The 20,192-nt window shown below is 37.8% G+C and overlaps 1 protein-coding gene across 2 annotated transcripts in view; it reads right to left on the bottom strand.

Moving 5' to 3' along the window:
* GLRA3 (glycine receptor alpha 3) overlaps positions 1–20,192 on the bottom strand; it is a 134,150-nt gene that overhangs the window by 10,189 nt on the left and 103,769 nt on the right. Inside the window, exons 8-9 of one of the 2 annotated variants that reach the window (XM_059695290.1) lie at positions 10,358–10,501; positions 7,964–8,008 (exon numbers count right to left, since the gene is read on the bottom strand). In XM_059695290.1, the coding sequence (XP_059551273.1) occupies positions 7,964–8,008; positions 10,358–10,501 (189 nt within the window). The remainder of the gene's footprint in view (positions 1–7,963; positions 8,009–10,357; positions 10,502–20,192) is intronic. The other variant, XM_059695291.1, reaches the window with a different exon arrangement.

Genomic DNA, 20,192 nt, shown 5'->3' with positions numbered 1-20,192 from the left:
TCTGGGTAGTCTTACTTAGCTCTCAGATTTTGGGTTTTTAGTTCCAAAAAAAAAAAAACACCACAAGGATTATAGCACTAACTAGCAGGATTGGTTTTTTTTTTTTTTTAGGGTGAGATAAAATATATAAAACACCCAATAAGTTACTCAAATTACTGCTATGATATTATTAATATTGTGTTTATTATAATTGTAGTATTATGGAAATTGCATAATTACACAATATAAAATAAAAATATGATTACCGACTTGAATCATTTTACTATTAGATATTTTAAATCCACAGAAACAAACCTAGCACTAAGGTGCTATGTAAAATAGACCTACCCAGTTGCTTCCTCTGCAGTGGCCTTACACTTGTGTTTCACTTAAAAATTAGTCAACGGCAGCCTTGGCCAGTGTTGCTCAGAGCATCGGCCTGTGCACCTAAGGGTCATGGGTTCAATCCTAGTCAAGGGCGTGTACTTGGATTGCAGGCTCCATCCCAGCCCAGTCAGACTGTGTGCCAAAGGCAACCAACCAATGTGTCTCTTGCACATTGATGCTTCTCTTTCTCTCCCTCTCTCCCTCTCTTTGTCTCTCTCTCCCCTTCCCTCACTTCCTCTCTCTCTCTCTCTCTCTCTCTCTCTCTCTCCCTCCCTCCCTCCTTCCCTTCCACTCTCTCCAAAAAAAGCAATGGAGAACTATCCTCAGATGAGGATTAACAACAAAAAAAATAATTAGCCAACAGCATACATTTGAAAATAGCACTTTGCCCTTCTATGCCTTACTCTGCTATTGTCACAATATGTAGGGTTTGCTATATGACTGTTAGAATTCTTTGCAAATCTAATTTCTGCAATCAAGAAGTCTTTAGCCTTGTCAATATGTTCCATGAAACAGCACAAATGTTTCTGTTGTGCCCGTTAGGTGAGGCACGTGGAGTCATCTTATAGCTTCAGAAATAGGATCTCCGCTCTGTTAGTCCAGACTTCACGTAGTCAGATGCTGAGAGAGAGTAAGGACCGCTAGACCTCAAAAAGGTCATGTGGCTTTAAAAAAGTGACTGACCTATTGGGTTCTTTTTGAAAGGCTCCACTTAAAGCATTATTTTTTTTCTAACGCTAACGGCCTGCAGAAAATGCCCATCCTCAAGGACAGTTACTTGTCTTGAGCAAAATGTACTCTCCTTCCCATTCACCTCCTAGGCCTCAGCCCACTGCATCTGGTTCTCCCACTACAGGCCTCCCAGACCCCACGAAGCACCGAGGGCCAAGGAAGCACTAATTTTAAGCACAGTTGAAGCTTTTCTAATAGCTCAGCATTAATATTAGATTATTATATTAAAAAGTGCATTAAATTATTTTGTGACTAATTTCTTTGGTTTCAATGAATTTTCTAAAATCACCATCACTTAAAAAATTCTAAGGTAAGATAAAAAAAACATGAATGATTTAAAAATATTTTTATTTCAAGTATCACTCAAAATATTTCTTTGATATAATTCTGTTTTCTGGAGATAATTTCAGCTTAAATTTCTAATGAACTGAAGGCCCAAAATCAAGGTGTTTAGAAAGACATCTAAACTTTTGACACTATGTGTTAGCCAATATTTAATGTTCATAAAATTAAGGCACTTTACAACTCAAAATATAGTTATTAATAGAAATTAAATAGAATAAACTCAAAATGAGCTCAAGAACATGGCTAATTAAAAAGGTACATTTTAATAGTTAATTTTCCCACAAGTAAATCCTCTTAATATGCTTCAATCAAGTTAGAAGGGTAGGCTATGAAGAAGGTAAAAACTCATTTACTTAAGTGTACAATTCTTTCTACAGGAGGGCCTGTTTTTACTAAATTTGTAAGTGAGGCAAATGTTTCAGTTATTAAGCACCAATACCATATTGTGAAACATTCAAAGTGCTTTTCGTTGTATTTAGAGAACTAGAGGCCCAGTGTATGAATTTGTGCATGGGTGGGGTCCAGCTGGCCTGGCCTCAATAGAGGCGGGTTAGAGCCAATCGGGGCCTGGCTTGTTGGGAGGAGGAGATGGTGGGAGATTGGCCAGCTGGCCCCACCCCCTATTGGGGTGGGGGGGCAATCAGGGGTGTGGGACTATGGGCAGATCAGGGGAGGGCTGGCTTGGAGGAAGGGCTGTAGAGGGGTTTGGCCAACCACCTGGCCCTCCCCCAGGCCAGCCTAGCCTCGATTAGGGTGGGAGAGGCTGATCAGGGGTGGGGCCATCTGGGGGGAGGGGCCATGGGAGGTTGTCCGGTGGCCCCACTCCCGATCAGGCCAGTTCACTGGCCACAGTGGGCGTCCTAGTGACCAGTCGTTCTGGTCGTTATGGCATTCTGGTTGCTGGCTTTTTATATACATACTAGGGGCCCGGTGCACGAAATTCGTGCACTGGGTGTGTGTAGGGGGGGAGTGTCCCTCAGCCCAGCCTGCCCCCTCTCACATACTGGGAGCCCTCAGGCGTTGACCCCCATCACCCTCCAATCACAGGATCGGCCCCTTGCCCAGGCCTGACGCCTCTGACAGAGGCGTCAGGCCTGGGCAGGGGACCCTCATTTCCCCCCATCACTGGTTCTGCCCCCAGCCCAGGCCTGATGCCTCTGGCCCAGTCATCAGGCCTGGGCAGGGGACCCCCAGACCCCTCTGATTGCTGGCTCTGCCCCTTGCCCAGGCCTGATGCCTCCGCCAGAGGTGTCAGGCTTGGACAGGGCACCCCCATCTTCCCCCGATCACTGGCTCTGGCCCCCGCCCAGGCCTGAGGCCTCTGGCCCAGGAATCATGCCTGGGCAGGGGACCCCCATCTCCCTCTGATCGCTTGCTCCACCCCCCGCCCAAGCCTGACGCCTCTGACCCAGGCTTCAGGCCTGGGCAAGGGGACCATCATATCCCCCCAATCCCCGGCTCCGCCCCCCGCCCAGGCCTGATGCCTCGGACAGAGGAGTTGACCCTCATCACCCTCTGATCACCAATCACCGATCGGCCCCTTGACCAGGCCTGAGGCCTCCGGCAGAGGTGTCAGGCTTGGGCAGGGGACCCCCAGCTCCCCGTGGTTGCAGGCTCCACCCCTGCCCAGGCTTAACGCCTCTGGCTGAGGCGTCCGGCCCGGGCAGCGGGGACCCGCAGCTGCAGCAGCCCCGCGATCGTGGGCTTTGCTTTAGGCCCAGGCAAGGGACCCCTAGCTCCTGGGACTGCCAGCTTCGACCATGCCCAGCTCCCATCACTGGCTCCACCCCTACTTCCTGCTATCACTGGCCAGGGCGGCAAAGGCACCTGATTTTCCGATCATGGCTGGGGGGCAGGGCAAAGGCGGCCCCAGGGCCGCCTTTGCCCTGCCCCCCAGCTCTTAGCTCCCCCCTGGGTTTCCGATCACTGTCAGTGGCAGGGGGCTTTTTCCTGCTTTCCCTTTCACCTCCCTGCATTGTGCCTACATATGCAAATTAACCGTCATCTTGTTGGCAGTTAACTGCCAATCTTAGTTGGTAGTTAATTTGCATATAGCCCTGATCAGCCAATGAAAAGGGTAGCGTCGTACGCCAATTACCATTTTTCTCTTTTATTGTGTAAATATATTATATTAAAGACTGATTCACATAACAGGAGATAGATTGAAAATCCAAGCGTAGATATAGCCATTCAGTTGAATTGCTTCATTCACCTCTATCATCAACTATAATATACATAAGAGGTAAGATTTTTCTATCTTATTCTTAGCTCTCAAAAATGACAAAAAAAATCTTATATGGTGAAGGAGTGGTGAAGGCATGAAGATTGTCAGTGAGTGGTAAATAAACATTAAGTATCAAAAAGGGTTAGTAATGATTATGTGAATTGCTATGAGATTCAGCAGCATTAAATATGTTATTTTTATCCTAATGTTTCTTCCCTAGTAGATACCTTTGGGGCGTTTTTTTCTTTCTTGTTCTTTTGGCGTGTTTTTATACAATGATGATTTTAACTAAATTATCCCAAAGGTCATTTTATTAAAATAATTTTCTATAACTTTTAATTGCTGAATAGGAAAGTGACAGATGGAGAAAATATGAAATGCTATTAATTTTCAGTTACATGATTTCAAAGTGTGTGGATTTTGAAAAAAATTACTAATAAAGTAATGGTTTATTTTTGTTGGGAAAAATCACAATCACTTAGACAATTCTAAGGTAAGATAAAAAAACATGAATAATTAAAATATTGTTTTTCTAAAGTATTAGCCTAAAGTAAAATATGCAGTTTAATACATCTGTATATATTTATATATTATTTAAAAATAGAAGTGTTAAAAATGCAATTATAGATGAGGTTAAAATACTTTATTGTTGCAAGTCAATTATCAGTATAAAATTCTTTAAAACCTCACTCCTATGAAAACCTTGCATTTATTATAGATGGTATTTGAATTAGTTATGAATTATGCTTGGCATATTGAATTTAGATTCAGATATGGTTTGGAGATTGCTGAATGGTAAAATGTCAGCTTAAAATGAATGTTTTACATGAAATATTATGAAAATTTAATTCAATCTTCTATATTTTAGACTGATAAGAAATCAATTAAATAATTTTAAATTATCTGTATATCTATTTCTATCAGCGGTTCTCAACCTGTGGGTTGAGAACAATGAAAATACATCCTGCATATCAGATATTTACATTATGATTCATAACAGTAGCAAAATTACAGTTATGAAGTAGCAATGAAAATAATTTTATGGTTGGGGGACACCACAACATGAGGAACTGTATTAAAGGGTCGTAGCATTAAGAAGGTTGAGAACCACTGTCAGTGCCAACTCATAATCATGGAGTGAAGTAATATAATGTAGTAGATAGCATGTGTAAAAAGCAGTACTATAAACCTATTTTAGTTAACTCTGAGATGGAAGTCCCTACAATGCATGTGAAATTAAATTAAATAAAGAATATGTTACTTTATTGAATACTAGAGGTTCAGTGCATGAAATTTGTGCAGGGGTGGGGGGGGGGCCTCAGCCCGGCCTGCACCCTCTCACAATCCGGGACCCTTGGAGGATGTCCGACTGACGGTTTAGAGGGATTGGGCCTAAACTGGCAGTTGGATATTCCTCTCACAATCCAGGACTGCTGGCTTCTAACTGCTCCCCTGCCTGCCTGATCACCCCTAATCCCTCTGCCTGCCTGCCTGATCACCCCTAACCACTCATCTGCCTGCTGATCACCCCTAACCGTCTCTGCCTCGGCCCCCACCATGGCGGCTTCATCCGGAATGATGTCCAGAAGGTCGTTTGGCTATCCGGTCTAATTAGCATATTACACTTATATTATTATAGATTGTTTTCCTAAATAAGTATTTCAGAGGCAGAATAGCTCTGAAAATAGCTCTGTTGAACCTAATCTCTAAATATTTGTTTTCAGAAAATAATTGAATTCTTACAATTTTTGTTTTACTAGAGAGGATGAAATTTCTAACCCTCATATATCAGAATCATTGAAATAGAATTTGTTTAAAATTATTTGAAAACTATTTATCTTCAGATATGTAACAAAGAAATTTGTAGGAAATATTTACCTATTGAAAGGATATCTTATACTCTGGAATATAGCAGAAACTGACCTGTAATGAAAACTATTAAATAATTTAGTGTACATGGGTGCCAAATTGTTTTCAACTTCGGAGCATCATCCATTCAACCAAAATAGAGTACATGTATATTTGTATTTGTCCTAAGATTATGGAGCTGACAGAATGTGCAAGGTCAAAAAATCAATTACGCATTATTCTTAGAAGTTACCTTGAGTTATTTTTAAAGTAAGATAACACATAAATACATAAGTAAATAAAATAATGATTTTTTGTACATATAGTTGAAATACAGTCAATTATATCTTTATTATTAAAAGATAACTATCATGTCTAACAAAATATAAACTGGGTAATTATTTTCAAAACCTAAAACTAATGGTCCATGTTTATCTCAACTGTGTATATAAATAAAAGTGAATACCATGATAAATAGGAAGAGGTGCTAGAATACTGTGTGAATGCATTTTCTCTCAGCAAACCATTGCATCACTACATTATATTGCAATGCAGAAGAAGCTACATGAAATGCACTAAAGCAATCCCAAATCATCCACATCTCTCAACAAATCAAATATGTTCAGAAATATTTTGGCATGTCTTAATAACCCTCCAGTTCTAATGCAATGATATCATACAAGGGAAAAGCAACTTCTAACCAAAATACTTCCATGCCATGCATACACCCATGCATACATATTACTGGAGAGAAGCAGTATGACCAGGTGCAGTGGGTAGTGTGCACACAGCAGGCTATGACAGTGTGGGGTGGGGAAATTTGCACACAAGAGCAAACTTTATTCTTTCACAGTAGACAAAAGGTTCACTTGAACCTTCAGAGAGGAAAAAGCAAGGCATTAAAAATTGTCTATAATGCCTAAGTCATTGCTGAACCAAGTTAAAACTTTTCTAGGAGCCCTAGCTGGTTTGGCTCAGTGGATAGAGTGTTGGCTTGCGGACTGAAGGGTTCCAGGTTCAATTCCGGTCAAGGGCATGTACCTTGGTTGCAGGCATATCCCCAGTAGAGGGTATGCAGGAGGCAGCTGATGGATGTTTCTCTCTCATTGATTTTCTAACTCTATCCTTCTCCCTTCATCTCTGTAAAAAATCAATAAAATATATTTAAAAAAAACTTTTCTAGGAATAATATTTACATCAGTAAATAAGGTCTCCTCCTGTGACAGACTTTCTATAATGAGGCTATTGTATTTTGCCTGTTCTGACAAATTAGAGTTTAAAAAAATTTTTTTTCAGGTAAACCAGTAGTACTCATGAAAGAAAGGACACAGAATTAACTTTTAGACTCATTTTGATTATGTTGATTCAAAGATTTAGAGGACTGTTTCCAAATAGATTTTGTTTGTTTGTTTGTTTTTTGGTGATGAATTTGGTCAACCCAGAGAGTTATTAGGTTCAGAAAATTATCTTTTAAAAATTAGAATGATTAACACAAAATTTTCTATTCTTAATTAAGGCATGTGGTAGCATCATCTGCAGAGGTTTTTTTAAATACATTTTTTTCCTCAGAAATTTTAGTTAGTAGACTGGACTATTTGTATAGGATTGCCTAGACTAAATTCTTGGCTTTGATAGGTTTAAATTCAATCACTGAATATGTACATGTATCCTTGTGATCTCTTTCTTATCAAACATATCAATGGATGCCACTATCAAAACCAAAATTATTCATTTATTATACTATCTTAACAAATCTTAACATTCAGAATGTGTTCTAAAAGACAAAGCTTTTTATTTTTGCCTAATTTTTAGATTTCTATTTTCTTTTTTTAATATATTTTATTGATTTTTTTACAGAGAGGAAGGTAGAGGGACAGAGAATTAGAAACACCGATGAGAAAGAAACATCGATCAGCTGCCTCCTGCACACCTCCCACCGGGGATGTGCCCGCAACAAGGCACATGCCCTTGACTGGAATCGAACCTGGGACCCTTCAGTCTGCAGGCCTACGCTCCATCCACTGAGCCAAACCAGTCAGGGCTAGATTTCTATTTTCTGATAAGAGGAGCTGCTTTTCAAACTTTTTGTATAAATAAATTTCCCATTTATTTTGAAACTTACTTTGTCAAAGCACTTTTTATGGGGACTATAATAAGGCATGTATAATATTTCTGTTTAATATATATTAAAGTTTTTTTTGACTGATTGAATAACTTGGTTAAATAAGATGAAGAAGAACATTTAAATATCCTTTTACTGAGTGAGGGAAGACAAATGGAATTATTAGAAAAAGAGAGTATTCTTAGCTGAAGGGCGATGCTGGTATTTTGGCTTTACATATGCAAAGGGATGTTTCCCCACCAAACACTGCCTGGGTGCAGAATATGCTCTCTGCTTTCTTACTGACGACCACATTCCTCCACTCAGAGTTAAGAAAGTGAATTTACCGTGTCTGAGAAACGGTAAAACTTCTCCAATGCAAAAGCTTCTGTCTGGGATTGAGAAACCAGAGAATCAGGCATACATGATTAATATAATTTCACAATTGGTTTCAATTACGTATACCATTTTAACAATCATGTATCAATTAATAGATTTTTACAAATGCAATGTGTCCACTTCCCAAAGTATGAAATGAGCTAAAAAACAAAACAAAACAAAAAGACCTGGATTTTATTATTTTTTTTTCCTGCACCAAACCTTAATTACAATATTTGCACATGGTGTATTTCAAATAGTGATTAGACAATAAGATATTATTTTTGCATTTTCCTAGAGTGCCAATTATTAGAAAATTAATCTTGCTGTCTTTCATTGCACTAAAGAAGGAATGTCAAATATTTGTATCCCAATAGTCTTACAGGTGGTAAAACTGAATAATGAACTGCTTCAGTAAGGATAATATTTTAAAAGGAGGAACCAGAATTGAGCAAGTAAACTTGTAGTCTATTATGTTATCCACTGGATACCGTGACTGTTGGAGATGAGGTGGTAGTAGACAATGTCTGAGCTCTTAGCCCCACATGTGTAATACTTCTCATTTCTAGAGTTTGCAGTATACATGACTGATAAATTTTAAATTGTAGAAAGGAGGAGAAAGGAAGGGAAATAAAAAGTAAATGTGAAAAAGCAAACCAAAATGAGAGAAGAAAATAAATATTTCCTTACTTATGATTAATGAGATTAGAAGGAAAAATTGTCTTCATCAAACATTAAAGGGAAAGACAAGAGCTTCAGCCCTGTGATACAGAATTGTTTTGTCCTATTACAGTGTTTCAGCCAGTACCAGGTCTCAAGAGAGAGAAAGGGGATGCAAATAGATAGTAAGGGAGGCAGGCTAAGGGGAAGAGAAGAAAGAAAAGGCGAATGAGGAAGGACTAGAAAAGTCTAAGAAAACTAGCTGACAGGGGTGAGGACAGGGTAAGGAGATGAAAAAAATTAATCTCCCATCAAAATATGTTTTCATGTACAAATTATATGCTTTCCTTTTCATAAAAAATTGATCAAATGCAAAATCTAGCATTGTTTTTTGTTGTTGTTGTTGTTTTTGTCCAGTGAATTACCAGTGTATCCCAATGCTGATGTTTCTTCCATGCTGCACTGAATCGGATATTTATTGGAGCAGTGATGATTCTGGGGAGTCAATTAGTTATTGCTTTAGAAGATGACTAATACTGAGTAGGCTCAGCACTGAGAGGTCATGGCTTATGCTTTAAAAGGTTTTATGAATCTATAAATCATTGTCAATAATTTAGAAGCCAGAAGGAATCCTTTAAAAAATTAAATCCTGAAAAATGTGCACTATATGAACTATGAAATTTCTCTATTGCTTATGACTCCACTTTCTTTCAAAATATTAGCTGGCACATGCACATTAAAAGAAGTGAATATGCTGGCCAATAGAAACTCTTCCACACAGAAGAGGAAAGGGTTGGTTAAAAAGAGAAGGCATTGTAAGTCTTAATAGAGAGGAGTCACCCCATTCTGTAATCCAAATCCAATTAGGAGATTACTTCTACAACTTCCTGTGATCTCCCAATGATGTTCTAAATAACATTTCTTCTAGGTTTAATTTATTAGGTTGATGGACAAAAATAACACTATGTTGTGTTTCCCATGGGGATTCAGAAGAAATGTCTTTAAAACATGAAAGTATGCATCAAAAAAACCCTCTTAGTTCTACATGAACATCAAAGTATTAATAAATAGGTAGTATATGATGGAAAGAAAAGAATTCATTTGGGAAAAAACAACAACTTTAATAGCTATATTTGATGACTTATGTGAAGTAAAATCACCAGAAACATACTAACATTGCAAATAAGAAATGACATGTTTTGGTTAATGAAAGCAAAAAATGGTGTCTTTTCAGGAAATACACTAGAAAGAAGTTGAGAAAGCTCTCATGTCAACAGTATACCTAGATGTCACCATTTTCTTCCTGAAGCTATTTTTGACAATTTAAATTTCAGTTGGACAAAACCAAAGGAACAGCATGACATTTAGTCCTTGGTCTCCACTTCCTCTCTTCACATCCTATTAAATATAACAGCCCTAGCTGGTTTGGCTCAGTGGATAGAGCATCGGCCTATGGACTGAAGGGTCCAGGGCTCGATTCCAGTCAAGAGCACATGATTGGGTTGCAGGCTCGATCCCCAGTAGGGGTTGTGCAGGAGGCAGCCTAACAATGATTCTCTCTCATCATTGATGTTTCTCTCTCTCTCTCTACCTCTCCCTTCCTCTCTTAAATAAAAACATATTTTAAAAATATATTTATATAACAAACTCACTTTTTAATGAAAGTTGGTATCCCGATGAACCCAATGAATTTAATTGCTTACCTTATTCTTTCTCTTCCGTCGAAATCTCAGTAGTTCTTTGTGTTGTCGTGATACAAAATTTACAGCTGCATATTCCAGAAGTGCTGCAAACACAAAAAGGAGGCACACTGCCATCCAAATGTCAATAGCTTTGACGTATGATACCTAGCCAAGAGAGAGAGAGAGAGAGAGAGAGCGCACAAATTGACTTGTATTGTTACTTCCATTGGGAAGAAAACCAATTGTCTGCTATAAAGCATAGCATGTGTATACCAGTTTGGGGGGGAAAGGGAAATGACACCAACACTTTCTTTTTTTTAACTTAAGAATTTTTTCAGTAATTAACTTTGCAAGTTTTATATATTAGTCACACGTCAAAACACATATTTTTGTTAATTTCTTTTCAAATGTGGTATTAGACCATACATATGATGGGGAAAAAATAAGATGAAATGTAATTTTATTTTTAGGTTAGTATAGCATAATGCTTGGAAAGTATGAAGTCCTATTAATATATACCATACCATCATGGCAGTATAATGCTGTTTAGCTTTTTAGGTCCATAGTTTCTTCATTAAAAAGTGTTGTATTTTGAAATGATTTTAACCTTACAGATATTGCAAGAACAGTAAAAAGAACTCCCACTTCTGTAGTAAACATTTGGTTACATTTGTCTATATATCTCTATCTCTATTATAATAGAGATAGATGTTGTCTATATCTGTGCCTTTCTCTCTAAATTATTGGAGTCGAATATTCAGTCGTGATGCTCCATTACCTCCAAAAACTTATATGTATTTTCTAAAGGAAAAAGAACACTCTCATACATGACTCTAATACATCCAACAAAATCAGGAAATTAATATTAGTAAAACACCACCACCTAATTTTAAAACCCACTCCCATTTCACCAGTTGTTTCAATAATGCCCCTTTCAGCAGAAAAACATTTTTCTTCAGAGAGGAAGGGAGGGGAGAGAGATAGAAACCTCAAGGATGAGAGAGAATTATTGATAGGCTGCTCTTGCCTGCCCCCTAGTGGGGATCCAGCCTGAAACCCAGGCATGTGCCCTGACCAGGAATCTAACCATGACCTCCTGGTTCATAGGTCAATGCTCAACCACTGAGCTACACCAGCAGGGCAGAAATTGCTTTAATTTTGCTCTCAGATTAACTGGACAGTGATTTACTGCATATGGCAACTGCTCAAGGATGAACACTTCTTTTGAGTTTCAGTGTCATTTCTTGTAGTATATGTGTATGCATCACACAGCTAACGTGTTCTATGCAAGCAGTTTCAGTAAAATCATTACCTTTTGTGGAATAAGCATGAGATCATTCATTTTATTGCATACTTTAGGCATGCCACTTAGACATGGGGGAAAGTACCTCCTTTGCCAAGAATTAGGAATAATAATGAAATATATTTATGATAACCATTTTTTTTTAGGTGTTCCTAGGAAATGGAGAGTTACCTAGAAGTTTGTTTTCCCACTTGCAGAAATAAATGTCCCTTCCCCAAGGAGATATAGTCCCAGGAAAGCAGGAAGTGAGGCTAGATGTAGGCAAGAATGCACTACTTACTTCTTTGGACCAGTGTGTAGCTACCATAGGGAACAACATTTTACACTTTGAACATTTGACTATTTCAATGCTGCTTGTATCTTCTGTATTTTTTTTCCTTTCTCATCATCTTTAATATTTGGTAAAGTTATTTTTTGTCCAATATCAGTCTCTGGAAATCTTGATCAAATATAGGTTGTGGTTTAAAAGAGGAAGTGGCTCAATATTTGGAGAAAACTTATGGTAGAGGGAGAAGCAAATCCAGCAAGAAAACACCTTTCTGCCACCTTTCTCAGATGGCTTTTCAGGTCTCAGGCTAGACTTTGCCCAAATCTGTTCAAAAATCCCCTGGCACCTATGCTTACCTGAATATGTTGCATTGTAATTGCTTATTTCTTGTTCTTTTTCTGCTTAACCTGTGAATTCTTTAAGGGCAGATGGCACCTCTATTTTGTTCACTTTGACAAGAGTGTTTAGCATGTGTATACATATTTGTTGAGTGAATAGACAGACAAATGAAGGTGTAAAATATTAAAATGCAAGGGAGGAATGAATCATAGATGATGATTCATATAAAGATTCACTTTATGGAGAAATACCTTAAATTTTAATATTTTTCTCTCAAACTCAGGTCATTTCTTCACATCTCTAATGGTGTCAACTTACATATGAAATATGCCAACAAAGGAGCTCTCTGCATCGACCCCTGTATCTTGAGTGTGACTTCTGCTGGTCAGAATGACCTCTACCGAGCAAAGGGAAGTATGCCCTCATTTTATTCCAGTGCTATGCTAAGTGTCCATCTGTTTGTAAAGCATAAATTTAAATCTCATAAGTTCTGCAGTTATGCCAGAAATTCCCAGTTGCCTTCAAATACATGCATTCCTGGAAGATGTAATTCTGCTTCCAAAGGTCCTCTCTCAAGCTACGCCATTCCTAGAAGAATATGAGTCATAAAGCATGTGTGCATTCTTTACCAACCTGAATGTATAATAACATGAAACAAAGAGATTAAATCAGAAGTTTGCTTTCCAGATGAACCCAATGAATGTTTTCAATGACAGCAGACATATGCAAACTTCCTTTGTGTCTGCCAGGGTTCTGCTCATTGTGAAGAGCTGCCAATTGTTGAGGCTTCAAAGCTTACTTTCCTCATTCTCCCCTCTTACCTCACTCACCTATTTCACCTCTTTTCTCCTCCTCCACCCTCCCTGCTCCTCCAAGCACAGCAAACTCTGGATCTGGGTAGTTTGGAATGCTAGGCTCGGTAACTTTATGTAAAGGTAGCAGTTTTTACTCCAACAATGCATAACATACTCATGACCTATAGCACACTCCCCATGTGATTCAAATTATCACCTTTCCGTCCCCTACTGCCTGCTGTCTGTCCTCTGGGCAGTTTCATTCCAATTCGCTTCATCCTTCTGGACCACCTTGCCAACAGTCCCATCATCCACTGTGATATTGGAACCCTAATTCTATTTTAAGCAACAATCTCTCCTCAATATTACCCATTAAATACATGTCCAAAATCTGTTTCATGGTGTACAAATTCCTTCATGATTGGCTCCCAACTTATCTTTCTTACTACATGCATTCATTCACTTTTTTTTTTCACTCAACATTTACTGAACACCATTAATGCACCTAAATTCTGTTCTTAGTGTTGTAGTTACAGAGGTGATCAAGACAGACAAGATACTTTTTAAATTACTCACTTTAACCCACTGTGCTGCCACTATTAATTTACATATCATTCTCCTTGCTCCTTTTAGGCTACCATTTCCCATGAGCTAAAAACAAGGGTCAGGTCTTATTCATCCTTATATTTATAGGAGCTACCATGGTGCTCATTATAGTACAGGCTCTCCAGTAATGTTGATTTGACTGAACCATGTGGAGTGATTTATAATCACTGGCCGTTTATGATTAGAGAACTAGTTTTAATAGCTAACATGCCAGGGAATATTCTTAGTAATGTCTATAGAACTAACTACTAAGTGTTTTTAGCAGTTGTCCAAAACTAAGACTTTAATCCTCATAACCACTGAGGGAACTATTCCCATTTTAGAGATGTGGAGACTGGGGCACAGTAAAATAACTTGCTTAAGTAAAATAACTTGTCACATAGCTACCATTAGAGACTGAATCTGAATATTGAAAGGACAGATTAGTGCTCTATATAAAGGACCCCAGAGAGCTCCCGCATCCATCCCACCATCAAAGAACACAACCAGAAGATCCCACATCTATTAACCAGGAAAGGGCCCTTCCCAGGCACCAAATCTGCCAGTACCTTGATCTTGGACTCCTAAAATTCCAGAACTGTGAGAAATGAGTTCCTGTTGTCTCTAAGCCACTCATTCTGTTATAGCAGCCTGGACTAAGACAGTTACCAAATTGCGCAGCTAAGACTTAAATACAACTAACCTAGCTCCAGAGCCCATAAATTTAACTATTATTCTATGTCTAGTTATTAGGCTGCTTCTATTTAAGCACCATTACAAATTTACAACTGTGACCACACTAAGGAAAAATAACTCTCTGTATATCAACATTCCAGCCTCTTTAACTTTTACCTGATAGGTAAAAATCAAGTCAGTACACAAAAACATATTGTAAAGTCCTCTATACTTTTTGGGTTTGATCCTAAAATCAATAATCAACTTCTTAGCATTGTATTTATCACATAAAAACAAACTAGTTGCTCTGGGGCAGCAACGTTAGATCAGGGAAACATTTTTATCCTCTGAATACAATGCAGGTCTCCTCAACACCCTTCTTACATTAATTATAATGGAGTGTTTCTGTGAGCTAGGAGATCTTTGCCTGCTTGTCATATGATAATTCAGGAAGAGATCAGCTTGATAAATTATTTGAGTGTGCAGAGCTAGATTACTACAAGGTCTTGTCTTTTTTATTCTAAAAAATATTTTATAATGCATGGAAAGGAATATAAGTATTATATGTTCTGTAGAATTCTTATATCATACTATTTCCCCCCACCAAAATGCATTCATTCTACTTTGCAAAGTTATTTATCATTAAAAAATAGAGGATGCCTGCTTCTCCTATATTGATGATATATATATCATCATCAATAATTATCATCATCTATCATCCTGACTATAAAGATTGGAACCAAATCACCTTGGCCCTGGGAAGCAGGGAGCTCTGGGAGCTTGCCTGAGCATGGATTTCTCTATATCTACTCTTCCGGTGTTGCAAGGAAGTGTGCATAGCAGGATTCAAGATAGGATAGGATACAATAAAAAACTCCCAAAATATCACTGGCTTGAAAAAAGAGAAGACATTCCATGTTCACTTTGAGTCTAATGGTGACTCTGGACTACTGTCATTGTCTTCCTCACTGTGACCTGTGGAGTTGAGGAAAATCAGGGCACTGATGGGCCTCACATTTGGTCATAAGTACCCCAGGTCACTGTTCAAAACTCAGTAATCAGAGCTACTCACAGTCAACCCCAACAACAAACCAAAGATGCAGGACCCTACCCAGAGAAAGGCAGCCTCAGCGGCTGAGGGAGTGGATGGGGCAGGCACTGGTACTTCTGAAACAAAACCCCGGATCCTACAAGCACAGACTTGAGGAAAAGTGTGGATTATAATCTGCTCACTGCTCACGCTATCTTGAATAAAATAATAAAGCAGCTTTATGAGAGTACAAAACCCATTGCTTTACAGAAAGAAGCTGGTCATTATTTTAGTGAGACAGAAAAAGAAACCTCCCTGATCTTCAGCCGAAAATTTGCTCCCACCATAGTGTCAAGTCCAGTAAAATCAATTGGAAGGAAGTACGAAAAACAGAGTCCGGATGGCCAGAGGGAAGGGTTGGGTGGAGGCGGGCAAAGGTGGGTAAGGAGAAATGGGAACAACTGTAATGGTGTCAACAATAAAAATAAAAAAAAGACTAAGAAAAAATAACAGAATCCAGGCAGTGAATCTCTAAAGTCATTTGATTTTTGTGCTCTCTGACTCAGAGAGATACTTAGATTACACATATCACCGCAGGCAATCTTTCATCACTAAATTGACTTTTACACTAGTCTGTGATAAGATTATTGAGCAGCAGCAGTTTTAGATTATACTCTCTTACAAGTACGTTGGATGGGCCGTGTTAGAAGTACAGCGCCATATTCTATAGTTGAGAGGCCTGCCAAGGCGCCTGCCTTTCCCCTACTCCACTCGAAGGTGCTCCAAAGTTTTGCTTCCTGGGACCAGTAATGTCCTTTACTACATCCCAGACTATAAAGTGATAGTAAATTATACTTACTAAATTCTAACTTATAACCCAGACTACTATTAATCAACCAGAAATAGAAATTTAAAATGTATTTACAAGCAGCCACAACTTAAATTTAAGAACAAGGAATTGATTAAACCAGAACCCGGACATAACTACATATGGTGCCCAGTGGGTACCAGACTTATTCGGGGGATCACTTTGAACGTTATGTAAATGTCTAGCCACTATGCTCTACACCTGAAATTCATGTTATGTTGAATGTCAGCTATAGTTGAAAGTGTAAAAACAAAACCAGGGTTTACAAAACAAAACATCTCATGTAAACCAATCTGTCAGCTAGGTTTATTATCAGGTGAATTTTCCAGGAATCACTTGAGAGTGATTATTTTGTCAATTCTTTTCTCAGTTCAATTTGTTTTTTATTTAATAAAATGGTATAAAAATCACAGTGCATTTCTCTTGATTAGCTAAAATAGCTCTTTGAATAGGGTGATGTGTTCTCCTCTTACTCACAATCAATCCTGGCGAATTCCCCCAGTTCCTTAGAATTGTCTCATACATTGTAATGAGTAATTCTGGCTGTGGAATGGTCAAGTGACTCAAGTATACAGCTCAATGCTTTTCTCTGAGACAGGCTGAACATTTTCCTGCTTATGTTATGGCGTTTGTTCTGGGTATTTTGTTTCAGATCACATTGGCTATTCATTTGTCTTTGGCTTTGTAAAACCCAAATTGTAGTACAGTTAATCCCACCTTTCTCCCTCATATAAAACCTGTAGAAGATTTTTGGACTTCGTAATGTTTATAGGAAAAATAATATTAGTCTCAAAATCATGTTGATCTTCATTTAAGACCTAAAGCCAGAGAGAGAAATAATAAAAACAATGGCAAAGAATTAAATAATGTTTTGAAAACAGGTGTTGAAGTGGAGTAAAGCTGATATTTAAGCTAAAGGAACTGTCAGGAGGACATTTCCTTGGAGCAATAAGCAGTGAATCACACAGCACAGGATGCTGTGAGCTTTGACATGTACCACCCTGGAGGCAACAAAACAGCACAGTCCTCCTGATGTCACATTCATACTGGATGCTTAGAACATCATATTTATTTTCCACATAAAGGTTTTCACTTTAAGAAATAAAATGTGCCTGGCTGGCATGGCTCAGTGGTTGAGTGTTGCCTTATGAACCAGGATGTCATGGCACATGCCTGAGTTGTGGGCTCAGTCCCCAGTGTGGGGTGTGCAGGAGGCAGCCGATCAATGATTCTCTCTCATCATTGATGTTTCTATTTCTCTCCCTGTTCCTTCTTCTCTGAAATCAATAAATATATATATATTTTTAAAAAAAGAAATAAAATGTAACAGGGAATCATAATAGCAGAACTGCATTATTTCCAAAGTGATAAATTTGTCTAATTCCTCCAGCCACCAGATAAGACAAGTGCAACCAAAAAGGCTAAGGGAGCCCTGGCCAGAGTGGTTCTCATGCACAAAAAGTTGCAGGTTTGATTCCCACTCAGAGCACACGCTCAGCTTATGGGCTCGATCACACTTCTCTCTCTCTTTCCCTTCTTCTCCCTCTCTAAAAAATTTAAAAAAAAAATCTGAAATAAAGGACTAAGAGATTTTGAAAGGTGGCCTGGTTATCTGTGATTTCTGCTGCAACTATGGGAGTTTTACAATCATCTGTTTTATAGGACATGACTCATGTTTACACTTAGATGAAACTGTAAGACCTAGTTGTTGGAAATGATTCTTAGGTACATGCTGTTAGTTACTGGAATTTCTTAATATATTGATTTTTTTTTTTACCTGCTCGGTTAGGCTTGAATTATACTGTTGACTTCACTCTCCTCTGCATTTTTCTATTGGCTATTTTGTGTTTCCATTACATCATCTTTGTTGTAATAATGTACTTCCTATTCCCTAGTTTTCTGAGGTTTAAGGCCTTTATTTATAACTTCAAACAGAAATGAAAAAGACATAAAGCCTATTAGGTGCTTTTCCACACTGATTTTTGGACCAAATTCTTTATTCTACTGGGAAGGGGGAGTTTTGTAACCACTATTATCTGTCAAGAGTGTTTGTGATATGGTTCTAGGATATATGTGAATGCAGTAAAGGGAATATAAGACATTATTTAAGTAAAATTATCTCAAGGTTGCATATACGTATTTTTGTTTTTAAATTTACTTTGATGTCAAAGCCAATGCATTATGTCATTTCAAAAATATTTTAAACTTTGTGATTGATTATATACTTTTTTCTAATTATGCCTTCAGATTAAAGAATTTATGTAATGGTTCTTTGTCAATGTCAACTCCAGAGAACATGCTTGATAACTGCTAATTTTCAGCTTAATGAGATCTTGTAAGCCCAGTAAATGTAGGCTTTAAAGTCAAATGTAGAACAAGAGCTATCTATCAATATGCATTCCTTTCATTATAGGACTCACCTATGTTTAGGAGTCATCTGTTCCAAAAGCACTTATAAGATTGGATGATAGTCATATGCATTATGTCTCATGATTTTAACAAAAAGGTATGAATAATTCTCTCATTTTCTGTGCCTTTTTCTTTTTCTCTTTTTCCCCTAATGAATGTAATATGGAACCAAATTATTATGTTCAATGAAAAATTTTTAAAAATTAAATGTATTGCCCACATCAAAAATTGTTTTATAAAGAATATTTACTTGTTAAATACTGTCACATTAATAAACTTTAAATGAACCCACTTGCATCACATTTGTACTAAACTTTATTAAAGTATATTTGACTAGATATTAGAATCTTGTATTTAAATGGTGAGGACCAAACTATTACTAGGAGCAATAGTTACTAATTGCGATGTTAATTGGAAAACCTGACTACTCTGCAGCCCCGCCCTACCATTTACATCATTGCTGACATTTATAACTTCCTCTCCTTTAAAACTGCAGGGTATTTTTAAGAGGAATAATAACATATATTTTGAGAACTAATTAGATAAGAACACAATAGTGAATAGAAATCCTTCATTTTTTCTTTTTTTTAATGTAATGTTACCTATAGATCTCTGTGTACCCACACAATCATGCTATTCAAATAAAAAATAACCATTCAATTTATATTTTCTAACAGCTGTAATCACCTGTGTAGTTGGCATCTTTATGAAAAATAAAAACTTAATATGTTTTCTAAGAACCTATAGTTTTATTAGGCTGTAAGATAGATATATGCAATATTTAAATTCTTTTTCATTAATTTGGTGATTCTCAGGAGAAAAATAGTGCTCTGCATTAATAAAGAGTAATTTAAGTTCTCACATTCTTTTAGGGCGATGAAAAAATGACATACTCTTGCTTTTCAAATTAAGTCAATATTTAAAGGCTCAGTAGTAAGTAAGTGTTTAAAAGGTCATGTTGTCTTGCCAAAACCGGGCCAAAACCGGTTTGGCTCAGTGGATAGAGTGTTGGCCTGTGGACTGAAAGGTCCCAGGTTTGATTCCGGTCAAGCGCATATACCTGGGTTGCGGGCACATCCCCAGTGGGAGATGTGCAGGAGGCAGCTGATCGATGTTTCTCTCTCATCGATGTTTCTAACTCTCTATCTCTCTCCCTTCCTCTCTGTAAAAAATCAATAAAATATATTAAAAATAAAGTCACGTTGTCTTTAAATATCTGCATGACATTTACTCAATAGACACATAACTCCTGTTTGAAGTTATAAATAAAAGCTCTGAAGGTCAAAATATATACAAGATAGTTTGTCCTTTCAAAAAACTACTCCTCATGGGTTTCACAGACAAAGTGAATGGGGGGAAGGTGAGAGGAAATCATTTAAGGTAAACAGCTTTTGGGGCAGAATTTGTAATTTTCATCAGCTACTGGCTTCCGTGAAATATTTAATTGAATTGATTAGCCACCTTTGAAACTTCACGTGTTTCTTTGTTTCTTATTTTGTAATGATCGGGAGCTCCCTGCCAAATGACATGGCCATAGTGGTGGGGCCAGAATGGAGAAATCACACAGAATCTTCCCACTTCCCTT

This window comes from Myotis daubentonii, chromosome 5 (genome assembly GCF_963259705.1).
Source record: "Myotis daubentonii chromosome 5, mMyoDau2.1, whole genome shotgun sequence".
NCBI lineage: Eukaryota > Metazoa > Chordata > Mammalia > Chiroptera > Vespertilionidae > Myotis > Myotis daubentonii.
This window is presented reverse-complemented; position numbering and strand designations above follow the sequence as displayed.